The following is a 14,766-nucleotide window of genomic DNA, read 5'->3' as shown; positions in this document are numbered from 1 at the left end:
AGCTTGTGGGATTGGAACAGTGTGAGTTAGGACAAGGGCAAAGGAGTTTTTTTATGATCTCAGTTTTAGAAAATTGAGACAAAAATCGTTCCGTCTGGAGAAGGGTCTAGACTCGAAACGTCACCTATCCATGTCGTCCTGGCTGTTGAGTTACTCCAGCATTTTGAGACTTTCCATCGACAGATAATACATGGATTGAACAGGTTTGGTGGGATATGGACCAAACGCAGGTAGGTGGGACACTATAGTGTAGCTGGGACATGTTGGCCGGCGTGGGCAAGTTGGACCAACGGGCTAGTTTCCACACTGTATTGCTCTGTGATTATGACTAATAATGTGTACGTAACCATGAGCTAAGGCAGGGGCAGAATCAGGCAACATTATGGAGAGGGATTCAAGAAAAGTAAGTCACACTGAATTAATTCATTTAATTTTGAAATAACCAACTGTGCTCCAGTTTATTTGAGTACTGCTGAATATGATCAGTTAAAAAATGAACTGCTAGTTAATGAGGGGCGAGGGTGGGGTGATCAAAGGGTTGATCAGAGATTGGGTTTAAAGGCCGAACTTAAAATAGGGGGAATGAGGTTTATGTTAATAGATCATAGGGGAAGAATTAGGCCATTCAGCCCATCGAGTCTACTCCACCATTCAATCACAGCTGATCTATTTTTCCCTGTCAACCTCATTCTCCTGCCCTCTCCCCATAACCTTTGAAACCCGTACTAATCAAGAAATTGATATATAGATATCAATTTGTAAGATTTTGGACTAAGGTACTCAAGGAACAGGCATCAAGTGGGCAGGAAAGGAAATGGAGATACACAAGAGATTTTTGTTGTCATGTGAACCAAAATACTTTACCTTTATTGCACAAGGGAAGGCAATAAAAATATTATACTGTAGATGAGAAATGCACATGTAGAAATGCACAGTGAAAAAATTACTCTTTTGTTCAGCAGCTTTAAGGATAAATCCTAGTCAGGGCGCTGAGAACTAAACGGAACATTCTGATTAAATTCACCAGACCGTGATGAGTTGTTTCAGAAATCACTTTACCAGGTTAAATTCCATTGTAAACACTGCAGAGAAAGAAGACATGACTTCAGAATTAAGGGACAGAAGTTTAGGGGTAATATGAGGGGGAACTTCTTTACTCAGAGAGTGGTAGCGGTGTGGAATTGCTTCCAGTGGAAGTGGTGGAGGCAGGTTCATTGGTATCATTTAAAAATAAATTGGATAGGCATATGGATGAGAAGGGAATGGAGGGTTATGGTATGAGTGCAGGCAGGTGGGACTAAGGGGAAAAAAAAATTTGTTCGGCACGGACTTGTAGGGCCGAGATGGCCTGTTTCCGTGCGGTAATTGTTAAATGGTTTTTGTTAAAATTAAGTTGCTTAATCATAGTACACTGTACTTACTCTTGCTCAGATTTGAATGGTGGAACTTCACTCATTGCAGCTGTCATTATGAGAATTCTTCACACTTAAAGCGAGGCACAAAGGAAGAATAATAATAATAATAAGTGAAATTAGCACGGCCAAAGCAAATCAATTTAAACGCAGTAATTTATTTGACGACAATAACCAATTGCGCAAATACATCCTTGTGCAAGATGAAATCTCACAAAGCAATGTGTTTGAAAATAGACAGGATTCCAGTCCAGTCATTACCACAATGATGGTTCACGGGAGGATGGAGGGCAGTCATTTAGAACCAGGGGTGGAGGGACAGGGAACAGAGTGAAATTAACACAGCATATACAACAATTCCTCAGTAGCAAATCTCAAGTTGCAATCATACCAGCATAGTGGCACAATGTCCCACCTCGTATTTGAAACACAGATTAAATCTTTCTAAATTATATCCTCGGGCATCTATCACAGCTGAAAGTGTTCTAATGCCTTTATTAATGCTCAGATTTTGCCAGACATTCAAGACAGGTTCCAACTACTGCTGATAAACACAAAAAGCTGGACTAGTTCAGTAACTCCCAACTAATGCTGGTAATTGCTGCTACTGCTAATAGTGGAGGAACTCCTAACTACTGCTGTCGAAAAGATGCTCAATGAAATCAAACACGATTAATGGCAGATTTTACATACCTACACACTTTCATAGGTAACCTGGGCAGTACTATTGGGAATACATTCACACATTCCCGTACACCAAAAAATAGCAGATTTATTCCCAAATGGGTATTTGTTTCTATGTTAACATGGGTGGCAAAGGCATTTTTTGAACACTACATTGTCTCAGCTATAATTGAAATCAACATGACTTAACATGAATGCAGAAGGGTCGCGAACCGAAACGCCACTCATTCCTTCTCTCTAGAAATGCTGCCTGTCCCGCTGAGTTACTCCAGAATTTACAGACTGGTGACAAAGATGCACTGGATAGACTCGGCTTGTACTCGCTAGAATTTAGGAGATTGAGGGGGGATCTTATAGAAACGTACAAAATTCTTAAGGGGTTGGACAGGCTAGATGCAGGAAGATTGTTCCCGATGTTGGGGAAGTCCAGGACAAGGGGTCACAGCTTAAGGATAGAGAGGAAATCCTTTAGGACCGAGATGAGAAAAACATTTTTCACACAGAGAGTGGTGAATCTCTGGAACTCTCTGCCACAGAAGGTAGTTGAGGCCACAGTTCATTGGCTATATTTAAGAGGGAGTTAGATGTGGCCCTTGTGGCTAAAGGGACCAGGGGGTATGGAGAGAAGGCTGGTACAGGATACTGAGTTGGATGATCAGCCATGATCATATTAAATGGCGGTGCAGGCTCGAAGGGCCGAATGGCCTACTCCTGCACCTGCTCTATCTTTCTATGTAAAACTTCCCATGTATTGCTTAAAATTATGTATTAATGAAACATTCCTACATCTGTGGTGAGGTTTCACTGATAAGATATTCCATGTATTAGAAAATATTTCCCTCAGTGGTAAATCTACGAACTGAAATGCATGACTATAAATAATATTGAGATGAAAAATGATCATTAAGAAATATAAATATAATATGGAATATAATTTGATCATTGAAAAACGCAGTTTTTTAAAACTAGCTGAATTTTCCCATTAGTTGCCTATTAAGTGTTTTTGAGAAAGCTAGGACTCATAGTTAATAATTAAAGTACCCTTTTAAACATATTGTTTTTCCCTTTAGTTTTTCTTCCCTAAATCCATTTTGTTTTATATACTTGCTTTGATTCTTATATACCTTTCTTTCCGTTATACTTCTCTTTATTTCTCTGTCCGTTCATTAAGTTCTTGTTGGCTTCGCTGCGCAGTTATCAGCTTGGACTTCCAGAATGTTGATGATGAGTTATGTTCACGCTGAAATGTACAAGAGAAAGGTTAATTGAGAAAACATATTGTGAACTATTTGCCTCCAGGTGGGTTTGGTCTAATGATCTTCACACTGTTCTCTTTGTGCTAAAGCATTTAACAAGCTGGGGGAAATATTCCAAATTCCCTTTCACACCTGTTTCACAACATTATTTGATGCGCTTCAGATTTGAGTCAGAAGAAGGGTCTCGACCACGAAATGGCACCCATTCATTCTCTCCAGAGATGCTGCCTGTTCTGCTGAGTTAAGGGCCTGTCCCACTGTCCGAGGTAATTCAAGAGCTCTCCCGAGTTCTCCCGAGATTCGAGCTCGTGTAATGTACGTAGCGGGTACGTAGGAGTTCGTGGATGTCACGTAGCGGCTCGTACGAGTAACGGTAGGTACTCGGGAAATCCGGTAAACTCGTGACGTTTTTTTCAACACTGAAAAAATACGTGTGATGAAAAAAATTGTTACTTTTTACTCGTACGAGCCCCTAGGTACCTGCTACGTACATTACATGAGCCCGAATCAGGGTAGAACTCGGGAGAACTCTTGAATGACCTCGTACAGTGGGACAGGCCCTTTACTCCAGTATTTTGTGTCTACCTTCTATATATACCAACATATTGCTTGCATCCATTTACAGTCTATTGATCTGCCATAATGCTCAAGCATCAGAACAATGATGCTAACTATGGAGATACTTCATTCTCTCAGATGTGGCGTTTATATTGGTCGGGTTTGTTTTTGTTTTTTTGGGGTTTTTTTTTGTTTTTTTTCCTTTTTCCTTCCTCCCACAATATGTAATATGTGAAAGAATATGCGATTCTGTTCCATTCTGTCTGTAGTTTGTTTGTTTGTTTGTTTGTTTTTTGCACAAAGTCCGCGAGCATTGCCACTTTTCATTTCACTGCGCATCTCGTATGTGTATGTGTCGAATAGACTTGACTTGACTTGACTTGGTCGGTGCGGACTCGATGGTTCCATGTTGTATATCTAAACTAAATTAAACTAATAAAAGGCCTTTGGATTTTCTTTAATCCAACTCTACAATTACATTTCGTGATCCCCTCTGCCCTTTCTAATCTCCTGCTCGAGGTCTTTGATGCTCGCTTTGTCTTCCTGAAACACCCTGACTGATTTAATCTTTCGAAACCTTACATACATATCCGTTTTCTTTTTGACCAAATGTGCTGAAAATTCTTGTCGAGGGTAAATCTACATCCATTTATCAATGATTTATCTTTCCTGCCACTACATGAGTTAGTGGCTTTTAATGAGTAATGAGTGACAGAGCAAACAAAAACAAAATGTGTTTTAGGTGTGGGAAACCTAAACACTAACAGAAGCTATAAATACTTTACAAGTCAGTGGTGTTTGTGCACTGTCTAATGGAATTGAGATCATTATCAAGATCCACTGAAACAGCTTAGAAAGTTTTACAATAGACATGAACCAAAAGCATGTTATTAATGTTGAGCTTCTTGAATTAGCCAGGATAATGAAACAAAAACTTCCCACCAGTTTTCATTGAAAAGACTGAAAAAATAAAAATGTCAGCAGTAGCAAAAAGTGAAACGGGATGTTAAACAACCAAGAAAGAAAGAAAGGATTTATTGGGGAAAAAAACTGTAACACATTGATGAACAAAAGTCTAGTTTGTACATTGAATGAAACTAGAGGATAAAAAATTAAATAGAAGCAAATTGGAGAACTGCAATTCCGCACTTCAAATAAAATCTTGATTATACAGTTCTAAACCTAATAGAAACATAGAAACATAGAAAATAGGTGCTGGAGTAGGCCATTCGGCCCTTCAAGCCTGCACCGCTGTTCAATATGATCATGGCTGATCATCCAACTCAGTATCCTGTACCTGACTTCTCTCCAAACCCCCTGCTCCCTTTAGCCACAAGGGCCACATCTAACTCCCTCTTAAATATAGCCAATGAACTGGCCTCAACTACCTTCTGTGTTGATGGAAGAAAAATACAAATAGTTTCATAAAACATTAGATGATAAAACATTGGCAAATGGCAATTACAAGAGAAACTATTTTCGATAAATATCTGGAAGGAAAATTGTTTACCCAACTAGACTGACATTTTTGAAGAAAAGATGGCCAATGAAATAAAATTGCAGAAGGTGCAATTTAAGAAGAGATCCATGGAAAAGCGTAGAGTGTGCGGTAGAGAGTGAAACCACATAACTGATTGAATGATGAGTACAAACAGGATCAGGACATTTCTCACAATAACAGGAAGAGCGTAGTCATTCCCAACAAGGTCATCATTTGCAGAAATGATTTCACTCAGAAATTACATGGAGGGTGGGGGGAAAGCAACTTGTGATAAATAAGCAAAAAGTTACAAACTACAAAGTGAAGAATCTAATGTTAGCAAAGCAAGTGGATATGGGTATGAAATACGCAATTAAAATCAGGAGATTCATTACCAAGGAGACACAACACCCTGGCCAAGTTCTCATTTCACTCTGATCATCGGGAAGAAGGTGGAGGAGGCTGTAAACCGTGATCTCCAGGTTCAAGAATAGCTTCTTCCCAATAACCATTAGGCTCTTGAACGTGTTGTGGGAAGGAACTGCAGATGCTGGTTTACACCGAAGATAGACACAAAATGCTGGAGCAACTCAGCGGGACAGGCAGCATCTCTGGATAGAAGGAATGGGTGACTTTTCGGGTTGAGACCCTTCCTCAAACTGAATCAGGGGAGAGGGAGATACAGAGATAAGGAAAAGGCTCGTGAACATAACAAACACTAACTAAACCCTCTCTTGGTTGCACTAAACACTTTGTGCTTGTTGAAATCATATTGGAGTTTTAATGAATTTAATTTTTGGTTTATTATGTTATCTATAAACTGTGTTTGCAGGCCTGGTATGCTGTAAGTACATTTCATTGTTCATTTTTGGTACATATGATAATTAAAAACCATTGCCTTGTCTTGGATATAATTCATACCAATGACAAAACATGTAGAGAGAGAGAGACAGAGAGAGAGAGAGACAGACAGACAGAGAGAGACAGAGACAGAGACAGAGACAGAGAGAGAGAGACAGAGAGAGAGACAGAGAGAGACAGAGAGAGAGACAGAGAGAGAGAGAGAGAGAGAGAGAGAGAGAGAGAGAGAGAGAGAGAGAGAGAGAGACAGACAGACAGACAGACAGACAGAGAGAGAGAGACAGACAGAGAGACAGACAGAGAGAGAGAGAGAGAGAGAGAGAGAGATAGACAGAGATAGACAGAGAGAGAGAGAGACAGAGACAGACAGAGAGAGACAGAGAGAGAGACGGAGGCGAGAGAGAGAGAGAGAGAGAGAGAGAGAGAGAGAGAGAGAGAGAGAGAGAGAGAGAGAGAGAGAGAGAGAGAGAGAGAGAGAGAGAGAGAGAGAGAGAGAGAGAGAGAGAGAGAGAGAGAGAGAGAGAGAGAGAGAGAGAGAGAGAGAGAGAGAGAGAGAGAGAGAAAGAGAGGTAGAAACCGAGATCGAGATCACAAATGTATAATATTGGTCAGTGAACTAAAAAAGGATATTGCAACTCCTGCAAATATGCAGTAAGGATTGAAACCAGAATTGAGAGCAAAATTACAGAGATTGCTGTTATTTTATTGGAACAAGGTGACGTGATAGAGATTTTTAAATTGATAGCAAGTTTCATCAGTGAAATATGAGCTCAAGGCCAGAATAAAAAGGAGCTTTTAAAAGTATAAGCATAAGGGCAGTCCAACAGAATGGGCTGTGTCTATGCTTTGGATTTGATGTCATTCACTTATATTCGAACGATCGTAATAAGTGCTTCAAAATCATTTGTAATTTTCGATTATTAGCCACAAATATAATGAATTTATATTCGGGTCACAGTAGGGGTGTTTATGAAATGATTACTTGGGATATGTCCTGCTGTTTCAACATGCAGTTCCTTGAGATTATTTTCTCGCTCCAGTCCTTTGTTCAATATTCCTAGAGCTATTTCAGGAAAAATCGACCGATAAGAAACATTTTCCACACAAATGAAAAGTAAAATCATATCTATTATTTCTATCTCCAGATATTTACTCAATGTAATACAATGCATGTTTTAAACCTGATGAAAAATTATCATTGTTGATGACTGTAAACGTAAGCAAAATAATATCAGAAATGATCATGTCACCCACAGTATTTCACACTTTTGGCTAATGCTACTCATTTTTAACTACACATTAAAATGTACCATTTGGTTGGTGTTTTCCATGCTGATCCACGGAAAAGTGTTCTATTATGAGCACGGTGAATATAGTTAGGGTGCGAAGCACAACATATAGCACCAATTAGAAGTAACTCACCGGTTACAACTACTATCCCAACATTTTCCTGGATTCTCTTAAAACTTTGTGCCACTTTGTGCACATTGGTGTTCAGTCCAGTTTGTTGGTTTGTTTGTCTTGTGACTGAATCTAGCTGGAGTTGCTAGGCTACCCTAATCTGAAAACACCATGTGCGATCAAGTTATAGGACGCAAAGATTAAACACACAGTCAGATGTCGTTGCCTGTATAATTACTATTTTCTCCTATTTTTGAGTTGTTTCCCGTTGGAACATACAGCACGCTATTTAAAATTTTAAAAACTAATTCTCTGCTTCGAGTAAGGTGCAAATCTTCTGAAAGGGAAGAAAAATGCATTTGCAGTGTGTGCCTTTCATAATTATTGATAACAAATAAGGGCGGCACGGTGGCGCAGCGGTAGAGTTGCTGCCTTACAGCGTTTGCAGCGCCGGGAGACCCGGGTTCGATCCCGACTACGCGTGCTGTCTGTACGGAGTTTGTACGTTCTCCCTGTGACCGCGTAGGTTTTCACTGAAATCTTCGGTTTCCTCCCACACTCCAAAGACGTACAGGTTTGTATGTTTTTAATACAATAGTACAATCTAGGATCTGCTTAAAGACACATGCATCTTGTAATTTCCATCCTAAGTGTTGTCAATTTCATGAGACCTAGAGTTATGAAAGAGCAATACATAATTCTTTCAACGTATCAGATTGCTTGTTTTGGATTTTATTAGCATATGGAATGGGGCTAAGATTCTTTTGGGATACCAGTTCAGATGGCTGGTTGCTTACCTATTTAATTTGGCATTTAATATTCCCAGGTGGAATTCTGAATGAACCGGGACATAAGTTTAAGAGGGGGTGCGCATGAACATTGATACGTTGTTCCTCTTGTTTCTCGATCATAGGTGTGGCAGGCTTCTGAAGTTGGTTTGTCAAGGAGGACTGTCTCGAACTTCTACAGGTGCACAGTAGAGAACATGCTGACCGGTTGCATCGTGGCTTGGTTCGGCAACTTGAGCGCCCTGGAGAGGAAAAAACTACAAAAAGTAGTAAACACTGCCCAGTCCATCATCGGCTCTGACCTTCCTTCCATCGAGGGGATTTATCGCAGTTGCTGCCTCAAAAAGGCTGGCAGCATCATCAAAGACCCACAACATCCTGGCCACACACTCTCATCTCCCTGCTACCTTCAGTTAGAAGGTACAGGAGCCTGAAGACTGCAACAACCAGGTTCAGGAATAGCTACTTCCCCACAGCCATCAGGCTATTAAACCTGGCTTGGACAAAACATTGATTATTAATAACCAATTATCTGTTATTTGCACTTTATCATTTTATTTATTCATGTGTGTATATATTTATATTATGGTATATGGACACATTGATCTGTTTTGTAGTAAATGCCTACTATGTTCTGTGTGCTGCAGCAAAGCAAGAATTTAATTGTCCTATCAGGGACACATGACAATAAACTCACTTGAATAGCCTATGTAGTCACTGAATTAGTTCTACACCACCTAGTGGCGGAGTATTTCAACCAACCCAGAAATCATTAAATAGCAGAAGGAAAGGGTGATTTACACGGCAGTACAGCACAGTTATTTAGCTCCTTCAGAGGAGAATTAGCAAACAAAATTTGGGGTGGTAACGACATGGAAACATTTATATTTGGGGGAAAATGATGGTCAGCTTAACGCCAACTCTGATCTATGACAATAGGAATGGTGAGTGAATGGGTCAATGAAAATTAGTAGATAGACACAAAATACTGGAGTAACTCAGAGGGACAGACGGAATCTCTGGACAGAGGGAATGGGTGATGTTTCCCGTGAAGACTCTTCTTCAGAATAGGATGGGAGCAGCAGGGTATCAGGGGTTCAACTCTATGCAGGGCACTGAATGGTAAGTATGGCAAGACTGTTGGAATAGGCATGTTCAGAGGAAATGAAGGGGTGGGAGATTGCAACCTTCATGTGGTCCGCCCTATTTCAACGAATGCAATCAACCTGGCATGCACAATCAAGTAAGATCAAATGGAACAAGTTGTCCTACAACTTTAGGAGTGCAGGATGCAAGGAGAAGGATAAAGGAGGAGGATGGAGGATCAGGTGGAGGAGGAGGAGGAGGAGTAAGAGGAGGAGGATGGGAGGAGGAGGTCCCCATAAGGAGGACGTGGGATCTTTAGGAGAAGCAAGAAGGAAAAAAAAAGAAAAATAAATTTAGGCATGGACATTGTGGTTTCATCGTCAGTGTGTACCCTCGACAGATACACTAAGAGTAAGAGGGTGGCATGGGAAAGAATAGGTCCCCATAAAGACAAACGTGGCCATCTTTACGTAGAAGCACAAGGAATGGGGGAGAAATTAAATGAATACTTCTTGGCTGTTTTTACTGAGGAGAAGATTGTGGAAGCTGAGGCAGCTTCTGCTGTGCAGCTCTGAAGCTCTGTGACTCTGATCAGCAGAATTATGAATGGTGCAGATAGTTCATCTAAGGTCAAATAGGAATTCAAGGTTATGAACTGTCAAGGTTCAATTAAGGATAGTTACAGGAAATAGGATGGATGAATGAGTTGGTGGTGGAGACTAAAGAGGATGCCTTCAGTCCTCACAATAATTAGTTGAAGAACATTTCTGCTTGTGCATAACAGCATGCCAGACCAAGAATCGACAATTTAGAGACAGCCAGGAGTGGTGAAGGTGCTGGTGGTGAGGAGAGCTGCCGTGTGTTTTTGGCTGACATCGCCAAGCAGCTTAGCGTAGTTGAAAAATAGGACGTGATCAACAAAGAGAGGTAAAGATTCTGGAGACGGACATAAAAAGCTGGAGTTATTCAGCAAGTCTGGCAGCAGCTCTGGAGAAAAGGAATAGGTGACCTTCCGGGTCGATACCCCTCTTCAGACAAATCTTTCTTCAGAAAGATTCAAGAGCTCACAGTGGATAAACAAGAATAAGGTGCGGCTAGATACAATGATAAAATACAATTTATTTGTTGTCATTTGAACCTCATTGAGACAATGGAGGATGGTAGGTTTGTTTCAAAGGCTTCAGACAGCAGAGTAGCACCGTGGCAGAAAATCGAATGGGGAAATTTATATCTGCAGCAACATCGGGTAGTGTAAGTGTCAGTGAGTGAAGATGGTTGATCAACAATTTAGTGGAACAGGAGTCAAGAAATGATGGAATCGAGAAACAGATTTAAGTTCAAGATGGGTTATTGATTAGGGATGATCAGCCATGATCACAATGAATGGCGGTGCTGGCTCGAAGGGCCGAATGGCCTCCTCCTGCAACTATTTTCTATGTTTCGATGTTTCAGGGATAGGGCAGTGGAGAAACTCAGGAAGTTTAAATGTATGTGGCAGTGGAAGCTGGACAAGTGATTTAATCAGAAAATTTAGTCTACCTGTTTCTCACGGTTCAATTCTTCACAACTAATCAATTGGAAATGAACTCGCTAAGTCTTACATTACCCAATGTCCCATAATCTTGCAAGCTGGTGCGTCATTCTTATTTATGCCTTTTTTTTCTAAAGACCTGTACTCCTTGAGTAATCCATAAACCACTTGCCACCTGCAGAGAGAGATAGCAACTAATGCACTTGCAAGCAAACTAGGGATTGTTGCGAGGAGAGTGATTTCATGGTTACCTGTATCTTTGGGCAACTAAACCAAAACACGAAAGCACAGACATCTATTTCAAACAAATCCACTTGGACATCGACAAGTGATGATGGTAACAACAATTTTTTTTAGGGCAATTCCACATCCACAAGTTTTTTTTAAATCAAGAGATTTTATTCAAAATGCACATTAAGCTATATTATGTGTCATTTTACAATATCCATAAAATTTTTAATTTTCTAAAATTGTGTCCACAATTTTACTCCCCAATTGATCTTATTATGATGGATAAAAACATCCAGGAATACTTGCAGCTTATGGTTCCTTTGCACTGTCTATTTTCAAAACATTTAATCACCAAATAAACGGCCACTTTAACACTTGAAACATTTCGATACATTTCTTACGGATATTTTCTTATTTAAGAGAATACACATTTTCATCTCAAGATTTATTCATGGATTTCCCATATCTGAAAATTATGGCCAATTGAGTTAATTTGTGTCTCAAATTGCAAATCTATATATATTTTTAGATAATTTGGAAACTTGCAATCTTGTAATTGCTATTTTTAATTCTAGCAATGACTTTTGAGTTCTGTGCTTGCATAATTCTTGTTTAAAAAAAAGTGACCTGCAAGTATAAAACATGTTTACTCTATTCTCTGGCAGACAGGCTTTGTGACTAGTACAGCCTCTCTGTGGATTTCTCTGCCTCAGAGGGCGGTGGAGGCAGGTGCTCTGGATACTTCCAAGAGAGAGCTAGTTAGGGCTCTTAAAGATAGCAGAGTCAGGGGATATGGGGAGAAGGCAGGAATGGGGTACTGATTGGGGATGATCAGCCATGATCACATTGAATGGTAGTGCTGGCTCGAAGGGCCAAATGGCTTACTCCTGCATCTATTTTCTATTGTCTATTGTCTCTCTGGGTTTGAAATAGTCAGACATGTTCACAGCAAAAAGTCAGTATATTCTAGTCTGGAGATCTCTCTAGCTGCGAAAATGATCTTAAAGTCAGTGGGATAATCATAGTGCAATCTCTATTCAAAGTACACTACTGTGGCACAAATATCGCATGCCATTTAGCATTCTATGCCTAAGTGATGCCAGATTAAATTTTCCCTGTGGTCTGCTACATCAAGTACATACCTAAAGGTTTCAATGAGAAACCTGCTAGAATTTTGCAAGATCAATAAGAATTTCAACCATTGTATTTCACCAAAGTCATTAATTGTCATTCTTACTAAGTTTATTTTAATGGGGTAATTTAAAGGAACTCGCATGGGACCCAAGTAGAGGAATGGATAGAAAATTGGCTTCGTGGAAGGAAAATAGTGTAGGCATGGTGAAGTGAAAGTGAGCTCGTGAGTTTTCAAGACAGCAAAAGTAATGAGTGTCATAGAAAAAATTATATTTGAGCTATGAATGAGAAACAAATCCTGCTATTAAAACTGCTGTTTATTTTGAATGTTGCCAATTCATTTCATTACAGTTACAATTTTCCATTGCTAATGAAACGTGTGCATAGCAACGCTTGGAGGTCTTGTTCATTCATCAATCCTGTCCTCCCCCCTCTGTTGATTCTTGATCCAGCTAAACCTCAAATATAAATTGTGTGGGAAGTAACTGCAGATGCTGGTTTAAACCGAGGATAAGCACAAAAAGCTGGAGTAGCTCAGCGGGTCAGGCAGCATCTCTGGGGAAAAGGAATAGGTGACGTTTCGGGCCGAGACCCATCTTCAGATTACTAAATGTACATTTTTCACCTTTGTGCTCTAATTTCTCCAAAGTGGAATTTCACCCCAACTCTATGGCCGTAGAAGAATAGATTTCGAAAGGGTGAGAGGTTGAAAAATGTTAGTGTTTGGAGGGACCTGGGTGACCTCATACACGTCATTGAAACTTATTTGCAAGTTCAGCAAGCAATTAGGAAGGCTGGCACATTGGCTTGTATTGAATGAGTTATTGGTTACAAATATAGAGAAATATCTTTGCAATTATATAGAGCTCTGGTGAGACTGCATCTGAAATATTGTGTATTATCTCTACTTAATATATATACTGTATACACTTAGTTCCATATGAGAAGCTTGAAGGTGGACACAAAATGCTGGAGTAACTCAACAGGTGAGGCAGCATCTATGGAGAGCAGGAATGGGCGACGTTTTGGGTCGAGACCTTTCTTGAATATAGGATTGTGGCCACAGTACATAAAACGTTGGTTAGGTCACAGCTGGAGCATTGTGTGCAACACATCCATCAGGGTGTCCTGGTCTCTTCTCTACAATAAGGATATAATGGTACTGGAGAGGATGCATATATTGGCCAGGGTGTTTGTTATGAGGAGAGGCTGAATATGCTGGATTAGGTTTCCTTGGAGGTGAGGAAACTGGGGACGCCCTAATGGATGTGTTGTAAATAGGATAAATATTAGGAAATCTTACATTTGCAGAAGTAACTAGACCAGAGGCCATAGATTTAGTGTAAGGGATAAGAGGCTTACAATCTGGAACAACCGTAGGCTGCAGTGCTTTCAACTGTTTAGATTTAAAAATCTGGTACATTCAACTTAAGCCTCCCTGCTCAGAATCATCACCCCCCCTCCCCTGGTTTTGCTCTTCATAATCTGCCTCTTTGACTTGTTTTTTATCTCAATTCATTACTTCCTTCAGTAACTTCGTATCATTTTCTCATTAGAACTTCGGTAATATTTTTATTATGTACAGTGTATGCAAAGACTGGGCCATTGCCAGAAGGATTATTAAGCCCGCAAGAAATTGAATGAATGGATCAAAGACATTGTTATTTTATGTGAATTACCAGTGTGAAGAAAGTGGGAGAACTTACCTCAAACTGTTGAGCATACAACATAGGATTACAATGATTATGAACCCTGCCATTGAAAAACATATCAATATGACGTTCTAGGTAGATTTCAATGGATCGTAAGGACAGTGAAACATTACAACACAGTTGATAGAGCAGATAGGGAAATTGTTCTTATGATGCATGGTTAAATGTGATAACGGGATGCAAGCTTGATACATTGCTCGCAGATAACAACAGTTTGAGAATCCACAATCCTGTAGAAACTGGATGAGTTCTGCCGATAATATCAGCGGAATTTTCAACCAGGTTGTTTTAAAAATGCAACCCGTTTTTTTCCAGAAATTCTGCTATCTTTTGACACTAGTTCCAGATTCCATCCAGGAGAATCAGGCCATGGTCACATCATTGGCAGATACTCAAGGCCGACCTTACAAAATTCCATCAATTCCACTGCTTTCAAAATGATTTTCAACGTGTTAATTGTCAAGGCTATACAGGCGCAAACTGAACTTTTCTTAGAAATATGTTTTATATAAGATAGATTTAATGTGGTGAGAAATGTCTAATAGATGCACCGAGAAAACGATTATATTCTTCAGCTATTTTGGATCTAACAATGAACAACTGAGAGAGAGGACATCTTTGTTCAAAATGTT

General features: G+C 39.9%; 1 protein-coding gene across 1 annotated transcript in view; it reads right to left on the bottom strand.

Moving 5' to 3' along the window:
* The window catches only part of LOC129713006 (protein TBATA-like), a 28,527-nt gene extending 20,448 nt beyond the window's left edge, over positions 1 to 8,079 (bottom strand). The window contains exons 1-3 of the mRNA XM_055661848.1: positions 7,674 to 8,079; positions 3,221 to 3,336; positions 1,422 to 1,485 (exon numbers count right to left, since the gene is read on the bottom strand). Of these exons, the coding sequence (XP_055517823.1) occupies positions 1,422 to 1,468 (47 nt within the window). The 5' untranslated portion in view covers positions 1,469 to 1,485; positions 3,221 to 3,336; positions 7,674 to 8,079. The remainder of the gene's footprint in view (positions 1 to 1,421; positions 1,486 to 3,220; positions 3,337 to 7,673) is intronic.
* Positions 8,080 to 14,766: the final 6,687 nt, after the last annotated feature.

This window comes from Leucoraja erinacea, chromosome 34 (genome assembly GCF_028641065.1).
Source record: "Leucoraja erinacea ecotype New England chromosome 34, Leri_hhj_1, whole genome shotgun sequence".
NCBI classification, from domain to species: Eukaryota; Metazoa; Chordata; class Chondrichthyes; order Rajiformes; family Rajidae; genus Leucoraja; species Leucoraja erinaceus.
Note: the sequence above shows the minus strand (reverse complement) of the source record. Positions and strands in the feature narration are given on the sequence as shown.